Genomic DNA, 25,942 nt, shown 5'->3' with positions numbered 1-25,942 from the left:
ATAGGGGAATGCTTATATAGCCTTAACCGCAGTAATGAAAGTGAGTTTTTCCTCATTTCTAACCTAATTTTTGCTCAAATCTACACAAAACTTGATTTCAAGTGCTTATTACCACCATATTTAGGTAAATATAGCCCTCAAAGTTTAATATTTGATATTTTTACTAAATTTTCTACACTTTTTACAAGATAGGACATAAAAATCAGCCAAAAAGACCAATTTTCCATGATTTGGACCTATAACTTAAAAAAATGCATATTTTGAAGGATTTTTGTTGTGTATTCCTCTCATGGCAAAGTTAACAAGATCTTCAAGTAGTTTAAAGCTATTTCAAGAAACTTTTCATTTTGCCATGGCTTCATCTTAAGGCTAAAAACCACTAATTCCACTTCCCATAGGCTTCTATGCTAATTTCACAATATTCAATGGCTTCTCTGGACTTTACCTTAACTTTAACCTGCAGAGGACTATATATCAGCATGATTCTACATATGTCAGCTCACAATCCTCAGAATGGCATGTGGGGTTAGCAGACTTGCAGTGCAGTACTGGTCACCGGAAGTGAAGGGTCTATAAATAGCATGGGAAATCCCAGTGTTTTCACAAGATAGGGGTATATTTAAAAATCATTATGGAGATTAGGCTTCACATCACAAGAAGCAAAATGCACCTATAAAATGTACAGAAATGTTTTTCCTGTCAGAAACTGTTTAAATTTTTTAAATAAGATGAGAACTTTTTTCACAGCACTATGAGGAACAGGGGTAATTTCTGCGTAGGACTATTTTTGCGTACGTTCCAAATGCTCATTGGTTGAATTGGTGGTCTGTAACCTAAAGAGTCACTTTTTGTCTTAGAAAAAATAAATCACTATACAGGTATCTTCCTATAGTCGGCGTCACATAAATAACATACTGTTAAAATTTGAATAAAAATATTTTCTACGACTTTATTGACACCTACCGTCGTTTAAATTGTCTTAAATGACTTGCTCATTCGTTTAGCCAAACGGCTTCTCCCTAAACATTGAATCGTTAAATTCCGGTCAGATTTTAATTCAAGGTGGCAATATTTACATTGTAAAAAGTCGGCCATGTTTACAGTGATCAGGTTGCTAGGAGATGTTGTTTACGTTTAAATGGTTTGTCCAAAAACCGAAGAACCCAGAATGCAATTCGGCGTTATTTCGGATATCTCGGATTTATTTTACGCGAACAACGTATAATACCGAGAAGTTGATCAAGCAGACGATTGTAACCGGAGTTCGACGGGAACTTACGCACTTCGTTTGTAAACAAATCGTCCCGTAAAAACCAACATGGCGGATATTAGTATGGGATTTTCCCGTAAGGATTTGTTACGCATGATTTAAGCTAATAAGCGACTTGTTTTTGAGAAGATGTTTGGCTAAACGAATGAGCAAGTCATTTAAGACAATTTAAACGACGGTTGGTGTCAATAAAGTCGTAGAAAATATTTTTATTCAAATTTTAACAGTATGTTATTTATGTGACGCCGAGTATACACACATACTGAATGCATTTGCAAAGTTTCAGTGAAATGTGATAAGCACTTTTTTAAATATTTGATTTTTAAATATAGGGTAACCAAGTTGTGCGAGCAAAAAAGTGACAATATTCTACCATACTTAAATGCATTAAATATTTGCAAAGAACTTTTTCTGACTTTTCAAATAAAAAATATCAATCACAACTTGTTTTTTAACAATATTAATGAAGAAATAGTTTTAAAAGTAATCATTTTCTGAGAAATTGGTCTATTTTTAAAAATTTATTTCTGACATGCCTCCCCCTTTTTCTGGATCACATGTCAAAAATCCTAAATCTTTAAATTTTCACAAAAGGTGATATATTTGGCTTTAAATTTGTAAATACAGTGTTTTCACATTACAACATGACCAGTAAAGGGCACCTAAAGCAAAAAAAGTGCTCAATAATGGATTTTCCATGTTGCCATAGGGGAATGCTTATATAGCCTTAACCGCAGTAATGAAAGTGAGTTTTTCCTCATTTCTAACCTAATTTTTGCTCAAATCTACACAAAACTTGATTTCAAGTGCTTATTACCACCATATTTAGGTAAATATAGCCCTCAAAGTTTAATATTTGATATTTTTACTAAATTTTCTACACTTTTTACAAGATAGGACATAAAAATCAGCCAAAAAGACCAATTTTCCATGATTTGGACCTATAACTTAAAAAAATGCATATTTTGAAGGATTTTTGTTGTGTATTCCTCTCATGGCAAAGTTAACAAGATCTTCAAGTAGTTTAAAGCTATTTCAAGAAACTTTTCATTTTGCCATGGCTTCATCTTAAGGCTAAAAACCACTAATTCCACTTCCCATAGGCTTCTATGCTAATTTCACAATATTCAATGGCTTCTCTGGACTTTACCTTAACTTTAACCTGCAGAGGACTATATATCAGCATGATTCTACATATGTCAGCTCACAATCCTCAGAATGGCATGTGGGGTTAGCAGACTTGCAGTGCAGTACTGGTCACCGGAAGTGAAGGGTCTATAAATAGCATGGGAAATCCCAGTGTTTTCACAAGATAGGGGTATATTTAAAAATCATTATGGAGATTAGGCTTCACATCACAAGAAGCAAAATGCACCTATAAAATGTACAGAAATGTTTTTCCTGTCAGAAACTGTTTAAATTTTTTAAATAAGATGAGAACTTTTTTCACAGCACTATGAGGAACAGGGGTAATTTCTGCGTAGGACTATTTTTGCGTACGTTCCAAATGCTCATTGGTTGAATTGGTGGTCTGTAACCTAAAGAGTCACTTTTTGTCTTAGAAAAAATAAATCACTATACAGGTATCTTCCTACACACATACTGAATGCATTTGCAAAGTTTCAGTGAAATGTGATAAGCACTTTTTTAAATATTTGATTTTTAAATATAGGGTAACCAAGTTGTGCGAGCAAAAAAGTGACAATATTCTACCATACTTAAATGCATTAAATATTTGCAAAGAACTTTTTCTGACTTTTCAAATAAAAAATATCAATCACAACTTGTTTTTTAACAATATTAATGAAGAAATAGTTTTAAAAGTAATCATTTTCTGAGAAATTGGTCTATTTTTAAAAATTTATTTCTGACATGCCTCCCCCTTTTTCTGGATCACATGTCAAAAATCCTAAATCTTTAAATTTTCACAAAAGGTGATATATTTGGCTTTAAATTTGTAAATACAGTGTTTTCACATTACAACATGACCAGTAAAGGGCACCTAAAGCAAAAAAAGTGCTCAATAATGGATTTTCCATGTTGCCATAGGGGAATGCTTATATAGCCTTAACCGCAGTAATGAAAGTGAGTTTTTCCTCATTTCTAACCTAATTTTTGCTCAAATCTACACAAAACTTGATTTCAAGTGCTTATTACCACCATATTTAGGTAAATATAGCCCTCAAAGTTTAATATTTGATATTTTTACTAAATTTTCTACACTTTTTACAAGATAGGACATAAAAATCAGCCAAAAAGACCAATTTTCCATGATTTGGACCTATAACTTAAAAAAATGCATATTTTGAAGGATTTTTGTTGTGTATTCCTCTCATGGCAAAGTTAACAAGATCTTCAAGTAGTTTAAAGCTATTTCAAGAAACTTTTCATTTTGCCATGGCTTCATCTTAAGGCTAAAAACCACTAATTCCACTTCCCATAGGCTTCTATGCTAATTTCACAATATTCAATGGCTTCTCTGGACTTTACCTTAACTTTAACCTGCAGAGGACTATATATCAGCATGATTCTACATATGTCAGCTCACAATCCTCAGAATGGCATGTGGGGTTAGCAGACTTGCAGTGCAGTACTGGTCACCGGAAGTGAAGGGTCTATAAATAGCATGGGAAATCCCAGTGTTTTCACAAGATAGGGGTATATTTAAAAATCATTATGGAGATTAGGCTTCACATCACAAGAAGCAAAATGCACCTATAAAATGTACAGAAATGTTTTTCCTGTCAGAAACTGTTTAAATTTTTTAAATAAGATGAGAACTTTTTTCACAGCACTATGAGGAACAGGGGTAATTTCTGCGTAGGACTATTTTTGCGTACGTTCCAAATGCTCATTGGTTGAATTGGTGGTCTGTAACCTAAAGAGTCACTTTTTGTCTTAGAAAAAATAAATCACTATACAGGTATCTTCCTACACACATACTGAATGCATTTGCAAAGTTTCAGTGAAATGTGATAAGCACTTTTTTAAATATTTGATTTTTAAATATAGGGTAACCAAGTTGTGCGAGCAAAAAAGTGACAATATTCTACCATACTTAAATGCATTAAATATTTGCAAAGAACTTTTTCTGACTTTTCAAATAAAAAATATCAATCACAACTTGTTTTTTAACAATATTAATGAAGAAATAGTTTTAAAAGTAATCATTTTCTGAGAAATTGGTCTATTTTTAAAAATTTATTTCTGACATGCCTCCCCCTTTTTCTGGATCACATGTCAAAAATCCTAAATCTTTAAATTTTCACAAAAGGTGATATATTTGGCTTTAAATTTGTAAATACAGTGTTTTCACATTACAACATGACCAGTAAAGGGCACCTAAAGCAAAAAAAGTGCTCAATAATGGATTTTCCATGTTGCCATAGGGGAATGCTTATATAGCCTTAACCGCAGTAATGAAAGTGAGTTTTTCCTCATTTCTAACCTAATTTTTGCTCAAATCTACACAAAACTTGATTTCAAGTGCTTATTACCACCATATTTAGGTAAATATAGCCCTCAAAGTTTAATATTTGATATTTTTACTAAATTTTCTACACTTTTTACAAGATAGGACATAAAAATCAGCCAAAAAGACCAATTTTCCATGATTTGGACCTATAACTTAAAAAAATGCATATTTTGAAGGATTTTTGTTGTGTATTCCTCTCATGGCAAAGTTAACAAGATCTTCAAGTAGTTTAAAGCTATTTCAAGAAACTTTTCATTTTGCCATGGCTTCATCTTAAGGCTAAAAACCACTAATTCCACTTCCCATAGGCTTCTATGCTAATTTCACAATATTCAATGGCTTCTCTGGACTTTACCTTAACTTTAACCTGCAGAGGACTATATATCAGCATGATTCTACATATGTCAGCTCACAATCCTCAGAATGGCATGTGGGGTTAGCAGACTTGCAGTGCAGTACTGGTCACCGGAAGTGAAGGGTCTATAAATAGCATGGGAAATCCCAGTGTTTTCACAAGATAGGGGTATATTTAAAAATCATTATGGAGATTAGGCTTCACATCACAAGAAGCAAAATGCACCTATAAAATGTACAGAAATGTTTTTCCTGTCAGAAACTGTTTAAATTTTTTAAATAAGATGAGAACTTTTTTCACAGCACTATGAGGAACAGGGGTAATTTCTGCGTAGGACTATTTTTGCGTACGTTCCAAATGCTCATTGGTTGAATTGGTGGTCTGTAACCTAAAGAGTCACTTTTTGTCTTAGAAAAAATAAATCACTATACAGGTATCTTCCTACACACATACTGAATGCATTTGCAAAGTTTCAGTGAAATGTGATAAGCACTTTTTTAAATATTTGATTTTTAAATATAGGGTAACCAAGTTGTGCGAGCAAAAAAGTGACAATATTCTACCATACTTAAATGCATTAAATATTTGCAAAGAACTTTTTCTGACTTTTCAAATAAAAAATATCAATCACAACTTGTTTTTTAACAATATTAATGAAGAAATAGTTTTAAAAGTAATCATTTTCTGAGAAATTGGTCTATTTTTAAAAATTTATTTCTGACATGCCTCCCCCTTTTTCTGGATCACATGTCAAAAATCCTAAATCTTTAAATTTTCACAAAAGGTGATATATTTGGCTTTAAATTTGTAAATACAGTGTTTTCACATTACAACATGACCAGTAAAGGGCACCTAAAGCAAAAAAAGTGCTCAATAATGGATTTTCCATGTTGCCATAGGGGAATGCTTATATAGCCTTAACCGCAGTAATGAAAGTGAGTTTTTCCTCATTTCTAACCTAATTTTTGCTCAAATCTACACAAAACTTGATTTCAAGTGCTTATTACCACCATATTTAGGTAAATATAGCCCTCAAAGTTTAATATTTGATATTTTTACTAAATTTTCTACACTTTTTACAAGATAGGACATAAAAATCAGCCAAAAAGACCAATTTTCCATGATTTGGACCTATAACTTAAAAAAATGCATATTTTGAAGGATTTTTGTTGTGTATTCCTCTCATGGCAAAGTTAACAAGATCTTCAAGTAGTTTAAAGCTATTTCAAGAAACTTTTCATTTTGCCATGGCTTCATCTTAAGGCTAAAAACCACTAATTCCACTTCCCATAGGCTTCTATGCTAATTTCACAATATTCAATGGCTTCTCTGGACTTTACCTTAACTTTAACCTGCAGAGGACTATATATCAGCATGATTCTACATATGTCAGCTCACAATCCTCAGAATGGCATGTGGGGTTAGCAGACTTGCAGTGCAGTACTGGTCACCGGAAGTGAAGGGTCTATAAATAGCATGGGAAATCCCAGTGTTTTCACAAGATAGGGGTATATTTAAAAATCATTATGGAGATTAGGCTTCACATCACAAGAAGCAAAATGCACCTATAAAATGTACAGAAATGTTTTTCCTGTCAGAAACTGTTTAAATTTTTTAAATAAGATGAGAACTTTTTTCACAGCACTATGAGGAACAGGGGTAATTTCTGCGTAGGACTATTTTTGCGTACGTTCCAAATGCTCATTGGTTGAATTGGTGGTCTGTAACCTAAAGAGTCACTTTTTGTCTTAGAAAAAATAAATCACTATACAGGTATCTTCCTACACACATACTGAATGCATTTGCAAAGTTTCAGTGAAATGTGATAAGCACTTTTTTAAATATTTGATTTTTAAATATAGGGTAACCAAGTTGTGCGAGCAAAAAAGTGACAATATTCTACCATACTTAAATGCATTAAATATTTGCAAAGAACTTTTTCTGACTTTTCAAATAAAAAATATCAATCACAACTTGTTTTTTAACAATATTAATGAAGAAATAGTTTTAAAAGTAATCATTTTCTGAGAAATTGGTCTATTTTTAAAAATTTATTTCTGACATGCCTCCCCCTTTTTCTGGATCACATGTCAAAAATCCTAAATCTTTAAATTTTCACAAAAGGTGATATATTTGGCTTTAAATTTGTAAATACAGTGTTTTCACATTACAACATGACCAGTAAAGGGCACCTAAAGCAAAAAAAGTGCTCAATAATGGATTTTCCATGTTGCCATAGGGGAATGCTTATATAGCCTTAACCGCAGTAATGAAAGTGAGTTTTTCCTCATTTCTAACCTAATTTTTGCTCAAATCTACACAAAACTTGATTTCAAGTGCTTATTACCACCATATTTAGGTAAATATAGCCCTCAAAGTTTAATATTTGATATTTTTACTAAATTTTCTACACTTTTTACAAGATAGGACATAAAAATCAGCCAAAAAGACCAATTTTCCATGATTTGGACCTATAACTTAAAAAAATGCATATTTTGAAGGATTTTTGTTGTGTATTCCTCTCATGGCAAAGTTAACAAGATCTTCAAGTAGTTTAAAGCTATTTCAAGAAACTTTTCATTTTGCCATGGCTTCATCTTAAGGCTAAAAACCACTAATTCCACTTCCCATAGGCTTCTATGCTAATTTCACAATATTCAATGGCTTCTCTGGACTTTACCTTAACTTTAACCTGCAGAGGACTATATATCAGCATGATTCTACATATGTCAGCTCACAATCCTCAGAATGGCATGTGGGGTTAGCAGACTTGCAGTGCAGTACTGGTCACCGGAAGTGAAGGGTCTATAAATAGCATGGGAAATCCCAGTGTTTTCACAAGATAGGGGTATATTTAAAAATCATTATGGAGATTAGGCTTCACATCACAAGAAGCAAAATGCACCTATAAAATGTACAGAAATGTTTTTCCTGTCAGAAACTGTTTAAATTTTTTAAATAAGATGAGAACTTTTTTCACAGCACTATGAGGAACAGGGGTAATTTCTGCGTAGGACTATTTTTGCGTACGTTCCAAATGCTCATTGGTTGAATTGGTGGTCTGTAACCTAAAGAGTCACTTTTTGTCTTAGAAAAAATAAATCACTATACAGGTATCTTCCTACACACATACTGAATGCATTTGCAAAGTTTCAGTGAAATGTGATAAGCACTTTTTTAAATATTTGATTTTTAAATATAGGGTAACCAAGTTGTGCGAGCAAAAAAGTGACAATATTCTACCATACTTAAATGCATTAAATATTTGCAAAGAACTTTTTCTGACTTTTCAAATAAAAAATATCAATCACAACTTGTTTTTTAACAATATTAATGAAGAAATAGTTTTAAAAGTAATCATTTTCTGAGAAATTGGTCTATTTTTAAAAATTTATTTCTGACATGCCTCCCCCTTTTTCTGGATCACATGTCAAAAATCCTAAATCTTTAAATTTTCACAAAAGGTGATATATTTGGCTTTAAATTTGTAAATACAGTGTTTTCACATTACAACATGACCAGTAAAGGGCACCTAAAGCAAAAAAAGTGCTCAATAATGGATTTTCCATGTTGCCATAGGGGAATGCTTATATAGCCTTAACCGCAGTAATGAAAGTGAGTTTTTCCTCATTTCTAACCTAATTTTTGCTCAAATCTACACAAAACTTGATTTCAAGTGCTTATTACCACCATATTTAGGTAAATATAGCCCTCAAAGTTTAATATTTGATATTTTTACTAAATTTTCTACACTTTTTACAAGATAGGACATAAAAATCAGCCAAAAAGACCAATTTTCCATGATTTGGACCTATAACTTAAAAAAATGCATATTTTGAAGGATTTTTGTTGTGTATTCCTCTCATGGCAAAGTTAACAAGATCTTCAAGTAGTTTAAAGCTATTTCAAGAAACTTTTCATTTTGCCATGGCTTCATCTTAAGGCTAAAAACCACTAATTCCACTTCCCATAGGCTTCTATGCTAATTTCACAATATTCAATGGCTTCTCTGGACTTTACCTTAACTTTAACCTGCAGAGGACTATATATCAGCATGATTCTACATATGTCAGCTCACAATCCTCAGAATGGCATGTGGGGTTAGCAGACTTGCAGTGCAGTACTGGTCACCGGAAGTGAAGGGTCTATAAATAGCATGGGAAATCCCAGTGTTTTCACAAGATAGGGGTATATTTAAAAATCATTATGGAGATTAGGCTTCACATCACAAGAAGCAAAATGCACCTATAAAATGTACAGAAATGTTTTTCCTGTCAGAAACTGTTTAAATTTTTTAAATAAGATGAGAACTTTTTTCACAGCACTATGAGGAACAGGGGTAATTTCTGCGTAGGACTATTTTTGCGTACGTTCCAAATGCTCATTGGTTGAATTGGTGGTCTGTAACCTAAAGAGTCACTTTTTGTCTTAGAAAAAATAAATCACTATACAGGTATCTTCCTACACACATACTGAATGCATTTGCAAAGTTTCAGTGAAATGTGATAAGCACTTTTTTAAATATTTGATTTTTAAATATAGGGTAACCAAGTTGTGCGAGCAAAAAAGTGACAATATTCTACCATACTTAAATGCATTAAATATTTGCAAAGAACTTTTTCTGACTTTTCAAATAAAAAATATCAATCACAACTTGTTTTTTAACAATATTAATGAAGAAATAGTTTTAAAAGTAATCATTTTCTGAGAAATTGGTCTATTTTTAAAAATTTATTTCTGACATGCCTCCCCCTTTTTCTGGATCACATGTCAAAAATCCTAAATCTTTAAATTTTCACAAAAGGTGATATATTTGGCTTTAAATTTGTAAATACAGTGTTTTCACATTACAACATGACCAGTAAAGGGCACCTAAAGCAAAAAAAGTGCTCAATAATGGATTTTCCATGTTGCCATAGGGGAATGCTTATATAGCCTTAACCGCAGTAATGAAAGTGAGTTTTTCCTCATTTCTAACCTAATTTTTGCTCAAATCTACACAAAACTTGATTTCAAGTGCTTATTACCACCATATTTAGGTAAATATAGCCCTCAAAGTTTAATATTTGATATTTTTACTAAATTTTCTACACTTTTTACAAGATAGGACATAAAAATCAGCCAAAAAGACCAATTTTCCATGATTTGGACCTATAACTTAAAAAAATGCATATTTTGAAGGATTTTTGTTGTGTATTCCTCTCATGGCAAAGTTAACAAGATCTTCAAGTAGTTTAAAGCTATTTCAAGAAACTTTTCATTTTGCCATGGCTTCATCTTAAGGCTAAAAACCACTAATTCCACTTCCCATAGGCTTCTATGCTAATTTCACAATATTCAATGGCTTCTCTGGACTTTACCTTAACTTTAACCTGCAGAGGACTATATATCAGCATGATTCTACATATGTCAGCTCACAATCCTCAGAATGGCATGTGGGGTTAGCAGACTTGCAGTGCAGTACTGGTCACCGGAAGTGAAGGGTCTATAAATAGCATGGGAAATCCCAGTGTTTTCACAAGATAGGGGTATATTTAAAAATCATTATGGAGATTAGGCTTCACATCACAAGAAGCAAAATGCACCTATAAAATGTACAGAAATGTTTTTCCTGTCAGAAACTGTTTAAATTTTTTAAATAAGATGAGAACTTTTTTCACAGCACTATGAGGAACAGGGGTAATTTCTGCGTAGGACTATTTTTGCGTACGTTCCAAATGCTCATTGGTTGAATTGGTGGTCTGTAACCTAAAGAGTCACTTTTTGTCTTAGAAAAAATAAATCACTATACAGGTATCTTCCTACACACATACTGAATGCATTTGCAAAGTTTCAGTGAAATGTGATAAGCACTTTTTTAAATATTTGATTTTTAAATATAGGGTAACCAAGTTGTGCGAGCAAAAAAGTGACAATATTCTACCATACTTAAATGCATTAAATATTTGCAAAGAACTTTTTCTGACTTTTCAAATAAAAAATATCAATCACAACTTGTTTTTTAACAATATTAATGAAGAAATAGTTTTAAAAGTAATCATTTTCTGAGAAATTGGTCTATTTTTAAAAATTTATTTCTGACATGCCTCCCCCTTTTTCTGGATCACATGTCAAAAATCCTAAATCTTTAAATTTTCACAAAAGGTGATATATTTGGCTTTAAATTTGTAAATACAGTGTTTTCACATTACAACATGACCAGTAAAGGGCACCTAAAGCAAAAAAAGTGCTCAATAATGGATTTTCCATGTTGCCATAGGGGAATGCTTATATAGCCTTAACCGCAGTAATGAAAGTGAGTTTTTCCTCATTTCTAACCTAATTTTTGCTCAAATCTACACAAAACTTGATTTCAAGTGCTTATTACCACCATATTTAGGTAAATATAGCCCTCAAAGTTTAATATTTGATATTTTTACTAAATTTTCTACACTTTTTACAAGATAGGACATAAAAATCAGCCAAAAAGACCAATTTTCCATGATTTGGACCTATAACTTAAAAAAATGCATATTTTGAAGGATTTTTGTTGTGTATTCCTCTCATGGCAAAGTTAACAAGATCTTCAAGTAGTTTAAAGCTATTTCAAGAAACTTTTCATTTTGCCATGGCTTCATCTTAAGGCTAAAAACCACTAATTCCACTTCCCATAGGCTTCTATGCTAATTTCACAATATTCAATGGCTTCTCTGGACTTTACCTTAACTTTAACCTGCAGAGGACTATATATCAGCATGATTCTACATATGTCAGCTCACAATCCTCAGAATGGCATGTGGGGTTAGCAGACTTGCAGTGCAGTACTGGTCACCGGAAGTGAAGGGTCTATAAATAGCATGGGAAATCCCAGTGTTTTCACAAGATAGGGGTATATTTAAAAATCATTATGGAGATTAGGCTTCACATCACAAGAAGCAAAATGCACCTATAAAATGTACAGAAATGTTTTTCCTGTCAGAAACTGTTTAAATTTTTTAAATAAGATGAGAACTTTTTTCACAGCACTATGAGGAACAGGGGTAATTTCTGCGTAGGACTATTTTTGCGTACGTTCCAAATGCTCATTGGTTGAATTGGTGGTCTGTAACCTAAAGAGTCACTTTTTGTCTTAGAAAAAATAAATCACTATACAGGTATCTTCCTACACACATACTGAATGCATTTGCAAAGTTTCAGTGAAATGTGATAAGCACTTTTTTAAATATTTGATTTTTAAATATAGGGTAACCAAGTTGTGCGAGCAAAAAAGTGACAATATTCTACCATACTTAAATGCATTAAATATTTGCAAAGAACTTTTTCTGACTTTTCAAATAAAAAATATCAATCACAACTTGTTTTTTAACAATATTAATGAAGAAATAGTTTTAAAAGTAATCATTTTCTGAGAAATTGGTCTATTTTTAAAAATTTATTTCTGACATGCCTCCCCCTTTTTCTGGATCACATGTCAAAAATCCTAAATCTTTAAATTTTCACAAAAGGTGATATATTTGGCTTTAAATTTGTAAATACAGTGTTTTCACATTACAACATGACCAGTAAAGGGCACCTAAAGCAAAAAAAGTGCTCAATAATGGATTTTCCATGTTGCCATAGGGGAATGCTTATATAGCCTTAACCACAGTAATGAAAGTGAGTTTTTCCTCATTTCTAACCTAATTTTTGCTCAAATCTACACAAAACTTGATTTCAAGTGCTTATTACCACCATATTTAGGTAAATATAGCCCTCAAAGTTTAATATTTGATATTTTTACTAAATTTTCTACACTTTTTACAAGATAGGACATAAAAATCAGCCAAAAAGACCAATTTTCCATGATTTGGACCTATAACTTAAAAAAATGCATATTTTGAAGGATTTTTGTTGTGTATTCCTCTCATGGCAAAGTTAACAAGATCTTCAAGTAGTTTAAAGCTATTTCAAGAAACTTTTCATTTTGCCATGGCTTCATCTTAAGGCTAAAAACCACTAATTCCACTTCCCATAGGCTTCTATGCTAATTTCACAATATTCAATGGCTTCTCTGGACTTTACCTTAACTTTAACCTGCAGAGGACTATATATCAGCATGATTCTACATATGTCAGCTCACAATCCTCAGAATGGCATGTGGGGTTAGCAGACTTGCAGTGCAGTACTGGTCACCGGAAGTGAAGGGTCTATAAATAGCATGGGAAATCCCAGTGTTTTCACAAGATAGGGGTATATTTAAAAATCATTATGGAGATTAGGCTTCACATCACAAGAAGCAAAATGCACCTATAAAATGTACAGAAATGTTTTTCCTGTCAGAAACTGTTTAAATTTTTTAAATAAGATGAGAACTTTTTTCACAGCACTATGAGGAACAGGGGTAATTTCTGCGTAGGACTATTTTTGTGTACGTTCCAAATGCTCATTGGTTGAATTGGTGGTCTGTAACCTAAAGAGTCACTTTTTGTCTTAGAAAAAATAAATCACTATACAGGTATCTTCCTACACACATACTGAATGCATTTGCAAAGTTTCAGTGAAATGTGATAAGCACTTTTTTAAATATTTGATTTTTAAATATAGGGTAACCAAGTTGTGCGAGCAAAAAAGTGACAATATTCTACCATACTTAAATGCATTAAATATTTGCAAAGAACTTTTTCTGACTTTTCAAATAAAAAATATCAATCACAACTTGTTTTTTAACAATATTAATGAAGAAATAGTTTTAAAAGTAATCATTTTCTGAGAAATTGGTCTATTTTTAAAAATTTATTTCTGACATGCCTCCCCCTTTTTCTGGATCACATGTCAAAAATCCTAAATCTTTAAATTTTCACAAAAGGTGATATATTTGGCTTTAAATTTGTAAATACAGTGTTTTCACATTACAACATGACCAGTAAAGGGCACCTAAAGCAAAAAAAGTGCTCAATAATGGATTTTCCATGTTGCCATAGGGGAATGCTTATATAGCCTTAACCGCAGTAATGAAAGTGAGTTTTTCCTCATTTCTAACCTAATTTTTGCTCAAATCTACACAAAACTTGATTTCAAGTGCTTATTACCACCATATTTAGGTAAATATAGCCCTCAAAGTTTAATATTTGATATTTTTACTAAATTTTCTACACTTTTTACAAGATAGGACATAAAAATCAGCCAAAAAGACCAATTTTCCATGATTTGGACCTATAACTTAAAAAAATGCATATTTTGAAGGATTTTTGTTGTGTATTCCTCTCATGGCAAAGTTAACAAGATCTTCAAGTAGTTTAAAGCTATTTCAAGAAACTTTTCATTTTGCCATGGCTTCATCTTAAGGCTAAAAACCACTAATTCCACTTCCCATAGGCTTCTATGCTAATTTCACAATATTCAATGGCTTCTCTGGACTTTACCTTAACTTTAACCTGCAGAGGACTATATATCAGCATGATTCTACATATGTCAGCTCACAATCCTCAGAATGGCATGTGGGGTTAGCAGACTTGCAGTGCAGTACTGGTCACCGGAAGTGAAGGGTCTATAAATAGCATGGGAAATCCCAGTGTTTTCACAAGATAGGGGTATATTTAAAAATCATTATGGAGATTAGGCTTCACATCACAAGAAGCAAAATGCACCTATAAAATGTACAGAAATGTTTTTCCTGTCAGAAACTGTTTAAATTTTTTAAATAAGATGAGAACTTTTTTCACAGCACTATGAGGAACAGGGGTAATTTCTGCGTAGGACTATTTTTGCGTACGTTCCAAATGCTCATTGGTTGAATTGGTGGTCTGTAACCTAAAGAGTCACTTTTTGTCTTAGAAAAAATAAATCACTATACAGGTATCTTCCTACACACATACTGAATGCATTTGCAAAGTTTCAGTGAAATGTGATAAGCACTTTTTTAAATATTTGATTTTTAAATATAGGGTAACCAAGTTGTGCGAGCAAAAAAGTGACAATATTCTACCATACTTAAATGCATTAAATATTTGCAAAGAACTTTTTCTGACTTTTCAAATAAAAAATATCAATCACAACTTGTTTTTTAACAATATTAATGAAGAAATAGTTTTAAAAGTAATCATTTTCTGAGAAATTGGTCTATTTTTAAAAATTTATTTCTGACATGCCTCCCCCTTTTTCTGGATCACATGTCAAAAATCCTAAATCTTTAAATTTTCACAAAAGGTGATATATTTGGCTTTAAATTTGTAAATACAGTGTTTTCACATTACAACATGACCAGTAAAGGGCACCTAAAGCAAAAAAAGTGCTCAATAATAGATTTTCCATGTTGCCATAGGGGAATGCTTATATAGCCTTAACCGCAGTAATGAAAGTGAGTTTTTCCTCATTTCTAACCTAATTTTTGCTCAAATCTACACAAAACTTGATTTCAAGTGCTTATTACCACCATATTTAGGTAAATATAGCCCTCAAAGTTTAATATTTGATATTTTTACTAAATTTTCTACACTTTTTACAAGATAGGACATAAAAATCAGCCAAAAAGACCAATTTTCCATGATTTGGACCTATAACTTAAAAAAATGCATATTTTGAAGGATTTTTGTTGTGTATTCCTCTCATGGCAAAGTTAACAAGATCTTCAAGTAGTTTAAAGCTATTTCAAGAAACTTTTCATTTTGCCATGGCTTCATCTTAAGGCTAAAAACCACTAATTCCACTTCCCATAGGCTTCTATGCTAATTTCACAATATTCAATGGCTTCTCTGGACTTTACCTTAACTTTAACCTGCAGAGGACTATATATCAGCATGATTCTACATATGTCAGCTCACAATCCTCAGAATGGCATGTGGGGTTAGCAGACTTGCAGTGCAGTACTGGTCACCGGAAGTGAAGGGTCTATAAATAGCATGGGAAATCCCAGTGTTTTCACAAGATAGGGGTATATTTAAAAATCATTATGGAGATTAGGCTTCACATCACAAGAAGCAAAATGCACCTATAAAATGTACAGAAATGTTTTTCCTGTCAGAAACTGTTTAAATTTTTTAAATAAGATGAGAACTTTTTTCACAGCACTATGAGGAACAGGGGTAATTTCTGCGTAGGACTATTTTTGCGTACGTTCCAAATGCTCATTGGTTGAATTGGTGGTCTGTAACCTAAAGAGTCACTTTTTGTCTTAGAAAAAATAAATCACTATACAGGTATCTTCCTACACACATACTGAATGCATTTGCAAAGTTTCAGTGAAATGTGATAAGCACTTTTTTAAATATTTGATTTTTAAATATAGGGTAACCAAGTTGTGCGAGCAAAAAAGTGACAATATTCTACCATACTTAAATGCATTAAATATTTGCAAAGAACTTTTTCTGACTTTTCAAATAAAAAATATCAATCACAACTTGTTTTTTAACAATATTAATGAAGAAATAGTTTTAAAAGTAATCATTTTCTGAGAAATTGGTCTATTTTTAAAAATTTATTTCTGACATGCCTCCCCCTTTTTCTGGATCACATGTCAAAAATCCTAAATCTTTAAATTTTCACAAAAGGTGATATATTTGGCTTTAAATTTGTAAATACAGTGTTTTCACATTACAACATGACCAGTAAAGGGCACCTAAAGCAAAAAAAGTGCTCAATAATGGATTTTCCATGTTGCCATAGGGGAATGCTTATATAGCCTTAACCGCAGTAATGAAAGTGAGTTTTTCCTCATTTCTAACCTAATTTTTGCTCAAATCTACACAAAACTTGATTTCAAGTGCTTATTACCACCATATTTAGGTAAATATAGCCCTCAAAGTTTAATATTTGATATTTTTACTAAATTTTCTACACTTTTTACAAGATAGGACATAAAAATCAGCCAAAAAGACCAATTTTCCATGATTTGGACCTATAACTTAAAAAAATGCATATTTTGAAGGATTTTTGTTGTGTATTCCTCTCATGGCAAAGTTAACAAGATCTTCAAGTAGTTTAAAGCTATTTCAAGAAACTTTTCATTTTGCCATGGCTTCATCTTAAGGCTAAAAACCACTAATTCCACTTCCCATAGGCTTCTATGCTAATTTCACAATATTCAATGGCTTCTCTGGACTTTACCTTAACTTTAACCTGCAGAGGACTATATATCAGCATGATTCTACATATGTCAGCTCACAATCCTCAGAATGGCATGTGGGGTTAGCAGACTTGCAGTGCAGTACTGGTCACCGGAAGTGAAGGGTCTATAAATAGCATGGGAAATCCCAGTGTTTTCACAAGATAGGGGTATATTTAAAAATCATTATGGAGATTAGGCTTCACATCACAAGAAGCAAAATGCACCTATAAAATGTACAGAAATGTTTTTCCTGTCAGAAACTGTTTAAATTTTTTAAATAAGATGAGAACTTTTTTCACAGCACTATGAGGAACAGGGGTAATTTCTGCGTAGGACTATTTTTGCGTACGTTCCAAATGCTCATTGGTTGAATTGGTGGTCTGTAACCTAAAGAGTCACTTTTTGTCTTAGAAAAAATAAATCACTATACAGGTATCTTCCTACACACATACTGAATGCATTTGCAAAGTTTCAGTGAAATGTGATAAGCACTTTTTTAAATATTTGATTTTTAAATATAGGGTAACCAAGTTGTGCGAGCAAAAAAGTGACAATATTCTACCATACTTAAATGCATTAAATATTTGCAAAGAACTTTTTCTGACTTTTCAAATAAAAAATATCAATCACAACTTGTTTTTTAACAATATTAATGAAGAAATAGTTTTAAAAGTAATCATTTTCTGAGAAATTGGTCTATTTTTAAAAATTTATTTCTGACATGCCTCCCCCTTTTTCTGGATCACATGTCAAAAATCCTAAATCTTTAAATTTTCACAAAAGGTGATATATTTGGCTTTAAATTTGTAAATACAGTGTTTTCACATTACAACATGACCAGTAAAGGGCACCTAAAGCAAAAAAAGTGCTCAATAATGGATTTTCCATGTTGCCATAGGGGAATGCTTATATAGCCTTAACCGCAGTAATGAAAGTGAGTTTTTCCTCATTTCTAACCTAATTTTTGCTCAAATCTACACAAAACTTGATTTCAAGTGCTTATTACCACCATATTTAGGTAAATATAGCCCTCAAAGTTTAATATTTGATATTTTTACTAAATTTTCTACACTTTTTACAAGATAGGACATAAAAATCAGCCAAAAAGACCAATTTTCCATGATTTGGACCTATAACTTAAAAAAATGCATATTTTGAAGGATTTTTGTTGTGTATTCCTCTCATGGCAAAGTTAACAAGATCTTCAAGTAGTTTAAAGCTATTTCAAGAAACTTTTCATTTTGCCATGGCTTCATCTTAAGGCTAAAAACCACTAATTCCACTTCCCATAGGCTTCTATGCTAATTTCACAATATTCAATGGCTTCTCTGGACTTTACCTTAACTTTAACCTGCAGAGGACTATATATCAGCATGATTCTACATATGTCAGCTCACAATCCTCAGAATGGCATGTGGGGTTAGCAGACTTGCAGTGCAGTACTGGTCACCGGAAGTGAAGGGTCTATAAATAGCATGGGAAATCCCAGTGTTTTCACAAGATAGGGGTATATTTAAAAATCATTATGGAGATTAGGCTTCACATCACAAGAAGCAAAATGCACCTATAAAATGTACAGAAATGTTTTTCCTGTCAGAAACTGTTTAAATTTTTTAAATAAGATGAGAACTTTTTTCACAGCACTATGAGGAACAGGGGTAATTTCTGCGTAGGACTATTTTTGCGTACGTTCCAAATGCTCATTGGTTGAATTGGTGGTCTGTAACCTAAAGAGTCACTTTTTGTCTTAGAAAAAATAAATCACTATACAGGTATCTTCCTACACACATACTGAATGCATTTGCAAAGTTTCAGTGAAATGTGATAAGCACTTTTTTAAATATTTGATTTTTAAATATAGGGTAACCAAGTTGTGCGAGCAAAAAAGTGACAATATTCTACCATACTTAAATGCATTAAATATTTGCAAAGAACTTTTTCTGACTTTTCAAATAAAAAATATCAATCACAACTTGTTTTTTAACAATATTAATGAAGAAATAGTTTTAAAAGTAATCATTTTCTGAGAAATTGGTCTATTTTTAAAAATTTATTTCTGACATGCCTCCCCCTTTTTCTGGATCACATGTCAAAAATCCTAAATCTTTAAATTTTCACAAAAGGTGATATATTTGGCTTTAAATTTGTAAATACAGTGTTTTCACATTACAACATGACCAGTAAAGGGCACCTAAAGCAAAAAAAGTGCTCAATAATGGATTTTCCATGTTGCCATAGGGGAATGCTTATATAGCCTTAACCGCAGTAATGAAAGTGAGTTTTTCCTCATTTCTAACCTAATTTTTGCTCAAATCTACACAAAACTTGATTTCAAGTGCTTATTACCACCATATTTAGGTAAATATAGCCCTCAAAGTTTAATATTTGATATTTTTACTAAATTTTCTACACTTTTTACAAGATAGGACATAAAAATCAGCCAAAAAGACCAATTTTCCATGATTTGGACCTATAACTTAAAAAAATGCATATTTTGAAGGATTTTTGTTGTGTATTCCTCTCATGGCAAAGTTAACAAGATCTTCAAGTAGTTTAAAGCTATTTCAAGAAACTTTTCATTTTGCCATGGCTTCATCTTAAGGCTAAAAACCACTAATTCCACTTCCCATAGGCTTCTATGCTAATTTCACAATATTCAATGGCTTCTCTGGACTTTACCTTAACTTTAACCTGCAGAGGACTATATATCAGCATGATTCTACATATGTCAGCTCACAATCCTCAGAATGGCATGTGGGGTTAGCAGACTTGCAGTGCAGTACTGGTCACCGGAAGTGAAGGGTCTATAAATAGCATGGGAAATCCCAGTGTTTTCACAAGATAGGGGTATATTTAAAAATCATTATGGAGATTAGGCTTCACATCACAAGAAGCAAAATGCACCTATAAAATGTACAGAAATGTTTTTCCTGTCAGAAACTGTTTAAATTTTTTAAATAAGATGAGAACTTTTTTCACAGCACTATGAGGAACAGGGGTAATTTCTGCGTAGGACTATTTTTGCGTACGTTCCAAATGCTCATTGGTTGAATTGGTGGTCTGTAACCTATATAGGGAAATGGCACTAAGTAATAGTAAGCATGATTTTTTTCATATGACAGACTTGCTACAAGTCTCTCGGTTATATGAAGGGTAATAACAAAACTGCCGAACTGATAAACTTTAGGCAACTGTAAAAGGAAAGCCCGTGTCACAAATAGCAATATCAGGGTAAACGAAAGGACAGTTGGAAACCTTCGCAGTTGACGTCTTGATTGGTACAGGCATGGAAGTGTTTGGTTAAACCAGGTTTAATAGCGCGCTAAACCTCCCGCTCCGGTACGGTTAATTATAATATAGCACAAAAACGGGCAGCATAAAATTCCCTCGGTCAAATCAGTATTCAAAATAGACTTGCTACAAGTGCCTCTCTTTATATTAAAGAATATATGAAAAAGTTTATTGATTGCATGTATCCCTCTGATAGCAAATGTACTAATTATTACAGGAGACCTCTCTCACAGAAATTAGTAGTGGTGTTATCAGCGAAGTTAATGACAGATTTTCCAGTACCATATATAAATAATAAAGAGGGACTTGTAGCAAGTCTATATTCAAAACAGTACAGAAAATATGACTAATGGATAAGTGAAAATAAGAAGAATGGTAAATCCAAAAACTTACTATGTGGGGAAGACGCGTCATTTTCAAAATAAAATAATGATATGCAAGTAAAACTACAGAAAAAAAATTGTTGACAATTATGAAAATCCATCAATTACAATAAATAAATCTTTTTTTTTCTGAAACAGAATATTTCTCAAATAGATCTTGATTTCGGAAATAAAACTTTTTTACATCGGTCCAAAAGCCTGTCTCTCGGGCAAATTGAATGATGGTGCATCAAGAAGTCAGAATATTCGCTACTAGCTAAGGAAGCTGTGTCAATAGTTAATGTCTAGTTCTCTTGGATAAATAAAAGAAAGTCATTCTCCAAATTTGGTGCTATAAATGGAGAGAACATCGTCAATATATCGATATTTGAATTTTAAGGATCTTGCTTCTTTAACCTTCTTGTTTTCACAAGACTTTAAGAGAACTATGATTTAAATAAATAAACAGATCGGCTACCAAAGGGCACAATAAGTGCCCACTGGAATGCCAATAATTTGTTGAACAGTGTTCCCCCAAAAGTGACAAATCTGTTACCAAGGAGAAACTAGAACATACTGATCACTTATTTCTCAGTGTAGCAACTTTTGTCTTTTTGTTCTTGAGTGGTAAAATATGTACAATCGTAGCCTAAAACAACAAATTTGCAAGTAATATCATTCTTGCAGTTAAAATGCTATTTGAATGATTTCTTTTAGACAGGTTTCAAATTTATCGTGGGGAAAGATTGTATATAATATTAAAAAGTCAAAAGTTTTGATAGAGTTAACTTTATAGCAGGGGGCGAGATTTAAGATTATTTGAAAAATCTTTTTTTGACTATCCACATATAACTACGTGAGTAAACAGTTTCATAGTATTTTTGTTGTTCCTCCTTAACTGCAGACAAAATCTTGGTCAAACGTACAGACAACTCTATTGTTGAACATGTAGATGATTTTTTTTATGTAGTGTTGGAATCCAATGCAAATAAGGTAATCTCTCCGTCATCTCATTTGGAGGAAATTCAATAATCAACGAGGCCATAAAGGACTCATGATTAGTTAGGATTTCATCCTTGTTGAACTTACTGTGTTTGTATGTAGGATTACCCGAATTATCTTTTATTCCTAGTTCTTTTATCAAGCATTCTTAGTAAAGATCTTTACATACAAAAACATATTTGTTAGAGGCTTTGTACGCAGTGAAAACAATGTATTTTTCGTGAAGAGAGGAGAGACATTTTGTAGCTTCATCGTCTTTGAACACTGATTAAAGTTGAACATTTATGCAGTGTTATACTGCGATGTTGTACCAAAGACCTAACTGATTTTCTTTTACCCAATCTTACAGCGAGTCAAGTTCTCGACCCAGTTCCTTTTCTGTCTTTATCCACGCTCTTGCAAAATCTTCAACTGAGTCTAGTATTATTTTAAAATTATGGTTTCTGTTTACCTGTTGCGATTCTCTGAACTTTGGACCGTGCAATGGTTGTTAAGTGTTCTTTGAGATCTCTGTTTATATATAGTATATGGATATACAGTGAATAGTTAACAGTGTAAATAGACTGGACTTTAGTATACATCTTGTAGGCTCTTGTCAATTTTAAAATGAGTAATTGGTAACGGGAAAATCCTTTCATTCAACTGCTATATGGACTTTTTATTGAAACTATGATGTATAAAACGCCTAGATATGATGTGTGGGCACGGTTAGGCTATGTGGGTAAGATAACTGCCAATTTAAGCTGTCAAATTGATAGTCAACACTTATAAAGTGATCGATAAAAAATTGTGCTTTTCCAATCCTCCATATGATGCATATGAAATAAAACTGAGTATAACAAGGACCCATTAATTAAATGCATGGAGTTCGTCAGAGAAACAAAAACAAAAAAACTGTGGCCTGAAATTAAAACAAACAAAGGACTTGGGCCACGTCACGAATCATTATATATTTGACCGATTTGGAAATCCCGGGACAATAGGTGACTGTTATAACATGAAATAAACGAAAATGCGAACTGTCCATAGACGAGGTTACGGAAATTAATAAATGTCATTATAATAATGATTTGACCAAAAACACAACATAAGAAAATAAGCCTGAGCTGACTAACAGTGTCCAATTTAGTGCAAAAATGACGAAAATGCATTTTTAACGATTTTGTCACTAATTTTGTACTTTTTAACCATCTGAGCTTTCACAAATTTGCATTTCAAATAACACTAAGTGTTTTTTTTTTTTTTACAGATCCAAATGGATTTTTTTGTTCTTGTATTTTTTTAATAAGATTTGATATTGAACATTTAATTTCTAATGGGGGGAGGCTAAGATCAAATTTGAAAAAAAGGTAGGACAGCCCATAAGAAAAAAAATGAAAAGGAAGGATTTATCATTTTCCTAATGTTTTTTTTTTTTGTTCACATTAAAAGAAATACGGACCTATATTTTCTCAAAACGCAAAGTTGGGTAGGAAATTTGATCCTATCCCCCCTCCCCCCAAATTTATATTTGTTGCTCACTTAGACATGCAACCAAAGTACTATCAAGTGGCCACTGTAACACAGAACAGAACTGGCAGTGGACGACAGGCTCTATGTTGGCCATAATATGACGAGGCTTACTACCGCGAGAAAATGCGCGACTGTTCGAGACGTACTCATATATTTAAGTTTTCGTCCAATCAGTGCACTGTTACTGTCTGTATGCATCAACAAAATTTAAAAAGAAAAATGAAATTTTTCAAGAAAAAACAACTTCAAAACGATGTAACGTGTAGATATTTTGGAGACCAAAAAAAATAAAATTAATGTTAACTGCAAGCTGCACGTATTAATGTAATAGAAATATCAAGGTGGATTTCACAAAATAATGTCTTAAGTGTGTAATTTCTAATGGTTTTATATTTACAACAGCGACACCTACATCATGTATCTACGTCGATGACTACGCATTATCAATATTTTCCCAGAATTTTTGAATGTGTAAAATCGAACAATTCACTTACAAACCTTACAAACCGTTCTTCGGACTTTTATTTGTTTTGTAAGTGAATGGCCCGATTTTACAAATCGATGAATTCTGAAAAAATAGTGATTAATCCTAATGATAAAATCAACGAACGTCCTGTTTCAACGTCTGAAAATCCTTAAAGTTCAACCTCCTTGTTGACCTCTGAACTAACTCAATCGAAACAATGATAAAACAGAGATATTGTTTTCATATTATCACTCAATATGTTGCTATATCTAATCCCTTGATATTATCTAGAAAGATGCTAAAAGGGTATCAAAATTGGTATTTGCACTTTTGATTACATTAAATAGATTTGTACACCTATATATAGCTCTTGGTGATCCCCAAAACTAACGCCTGTCATTGGTTGGCAATGTGGGATTCTGCAACTTACAGAATTTCAATTAATAGTAAAATTACAAAAAAAAATATGATAACTTTAATATAAATTGCCCAAGATCAATTAAAGTAATTTAGTATTATTATTGCTAACCAAACAGCAAGATGGAAAGTAAGCTTATTGTTAGAAACTCTAAAAATTATTTATTGAAAAATGCGATAATTATGATTTAAAATAAATTGTATTACTATTCGATACGAAAAAAAATTATGCATCTTTAATCATTCAGTTAGCTTGCACATTTAATTCTATAGGTACTTAGTTAGAGAATAATATTCCAAAAATTATTTTTTTACAGAAGTAGTAAATGTTTTCCTACTCGGTTTAATCTCCAGTGGCGGAAGTGCATTTCTCCTAACGAATCCAAGACTGACAGAGGATAATTTATCACCAAACAGCAGAACACAGAAACACGATAAAGAACTCATTATAACGCGTAGTAAACTTTTGAAATCGATCGGATATCACAGAACAACGATTGAACCAATCATAAGTGATGCTGACGACGTTACAGAACCACGGTCAACCACAGCAACAGACCACGTGACAAAAACCAATGAAGAATTCTTTAAATTGCTTTTAATGCTCTTAGAAGAAATTATACGCTTAATTGTAAGTATCAAAGTTTCAATTTTTTTTCTTAAATTTCGAATTCAGATCACTTGCAACCAAATATTTTGTTACGACAAAACTGTCTTAACTCATTTTATGAATGCTTTGTTTCTTTGCTTCGTGGGGATTAATTGTTAGTTATTGCTAGTTTTAAAAAAATGTTCATTCCATCAACAAAAAAGTCTTTTGCAGCTGAAGTAAATTTTCCACAAACTATGTAATCTTAAGATTTTTTTTTCTTCATTTTAATGACACTCTGTTTTTTCAAATGCATTCATCACCGAATGCAAAAAATCATACAACAGAAATGCTTTCAGTTTCATCGAAACAATAATTTTTGATCGATTGAATTTTTAAAAATTGTGCTATTTTCAGGATGCTAGAAATTCTCTTGCCTACCCAGATAATAGCATTTCACGGGATCTGGTGTTGCCTAAATTTAATCCAACTGGCTACAGGAATATATTACAGAACGATGCAAGAGCATTCATATTATATCTTAATAGCCTCATTTCTGACGAAGACACCTTCTGGGGCTCAATAAGGGACAAGTCTCTCAGCGGGAAAGTGCGACAGTTAAAACAAAATTTCATTGTTCTACTTTGTACAATAGTCCAATCAACCGACTGTTATCAAACGGTAACTATTACATCGACGGAGAAATCACCGATTGGTTCTGTGGTAACCATGGTAACAAATCAAGGAAAAGAACAAGCCTTTGCCAAAAAACTTTTACTCTCCATGCGGACATATTTACTTGGATTAAGAGACGTTATACAGTGAATATCTGAGATCAACTAATTCCATGTGAAGGAATTGTTATTGTGTAATTCATATTGAAGTAACTATCAGGATCTCATTTGTTTTGTCTTGTTTTGTTTTGTTTTTTTGTTTTGTTTTGTTTTTTTTTTTTTTATGTTTGTTTGTTTGGTTTTTTTATTTTTATTTTTGGTTTTTGTTTTGTTTTGTTTTTTTTTTTTTTTTTGTTTTTTTTGTTTTGTATTTTGAAAGATTGTTACTTGTTCAAAATATCGTTACTATTGTAAAGGTTAAATTTTTAATTTGTATATGTACATGCATGTTATATATTACACTTTTGT

General features: G+C 32.2%; 1 protein-coding gene across 1 annotated transcript; it reads left to right on the top strand.

Moving 5' to 3' along the window:
- The first annotated feature begins 922 nt into the window (after positions 1-922).
- Positions 923-25,693, top strand: LOC148620776 (uncharacterized). The gene is made up of 3 exons (XM_088573932.1): positions 923-1,448; positions 24,529-24,842; positions 25,218-25,693. The coding sequence occupies exons 2-3, from the start codon at positions 24,813-24,815 to the stop codon at positions 25,623-25,625; spliced, it is 438 nt and encodes a 145-aa protein (XP_088430058.1). The 5' UTR covers positions 923-1,448; positions 24,529-24,812; the 3' UTR covers positions 25,626-25,693.
- Positions 25,694-25,942: the final 249 nt, after the last annotated feature.

This window comes from Perna viridis, chromosome 3 (assembly GCF_037379345.1).
Source record: "Perna viridis isolate PV_CMFRI_1.1 ecotype Kerala chromosome 3, ASM3737934v1, whole genome shotgun sequence".
NCBI lineage: Eukaryota > Metazoa > Mollusca > Bivalvia > Mytilida > Mytilidae > Perna > Perna viridis.
The sequence above is the reverse complement of the archived record's forward strand: the minus strand, read 5'-3'. Positions and strand labels throughout refer to the sequence as shown.

Excerpts from the sequence above, each read along its gene's own strand:
- LOC148620776 (XM_088573932.1), top strand. The coding sequence starts at position 24,813 with ATGCTCTTAGAAGAAATTATACGCTTAATT. Across the intron at positions 24,843-25,217 it reads AAGAAATTATACGCTTAATT|GATGCTAGAAATTCTCTTGC; the intron begins GTAAGTATCAAA and ends TGCTATTTTCAG.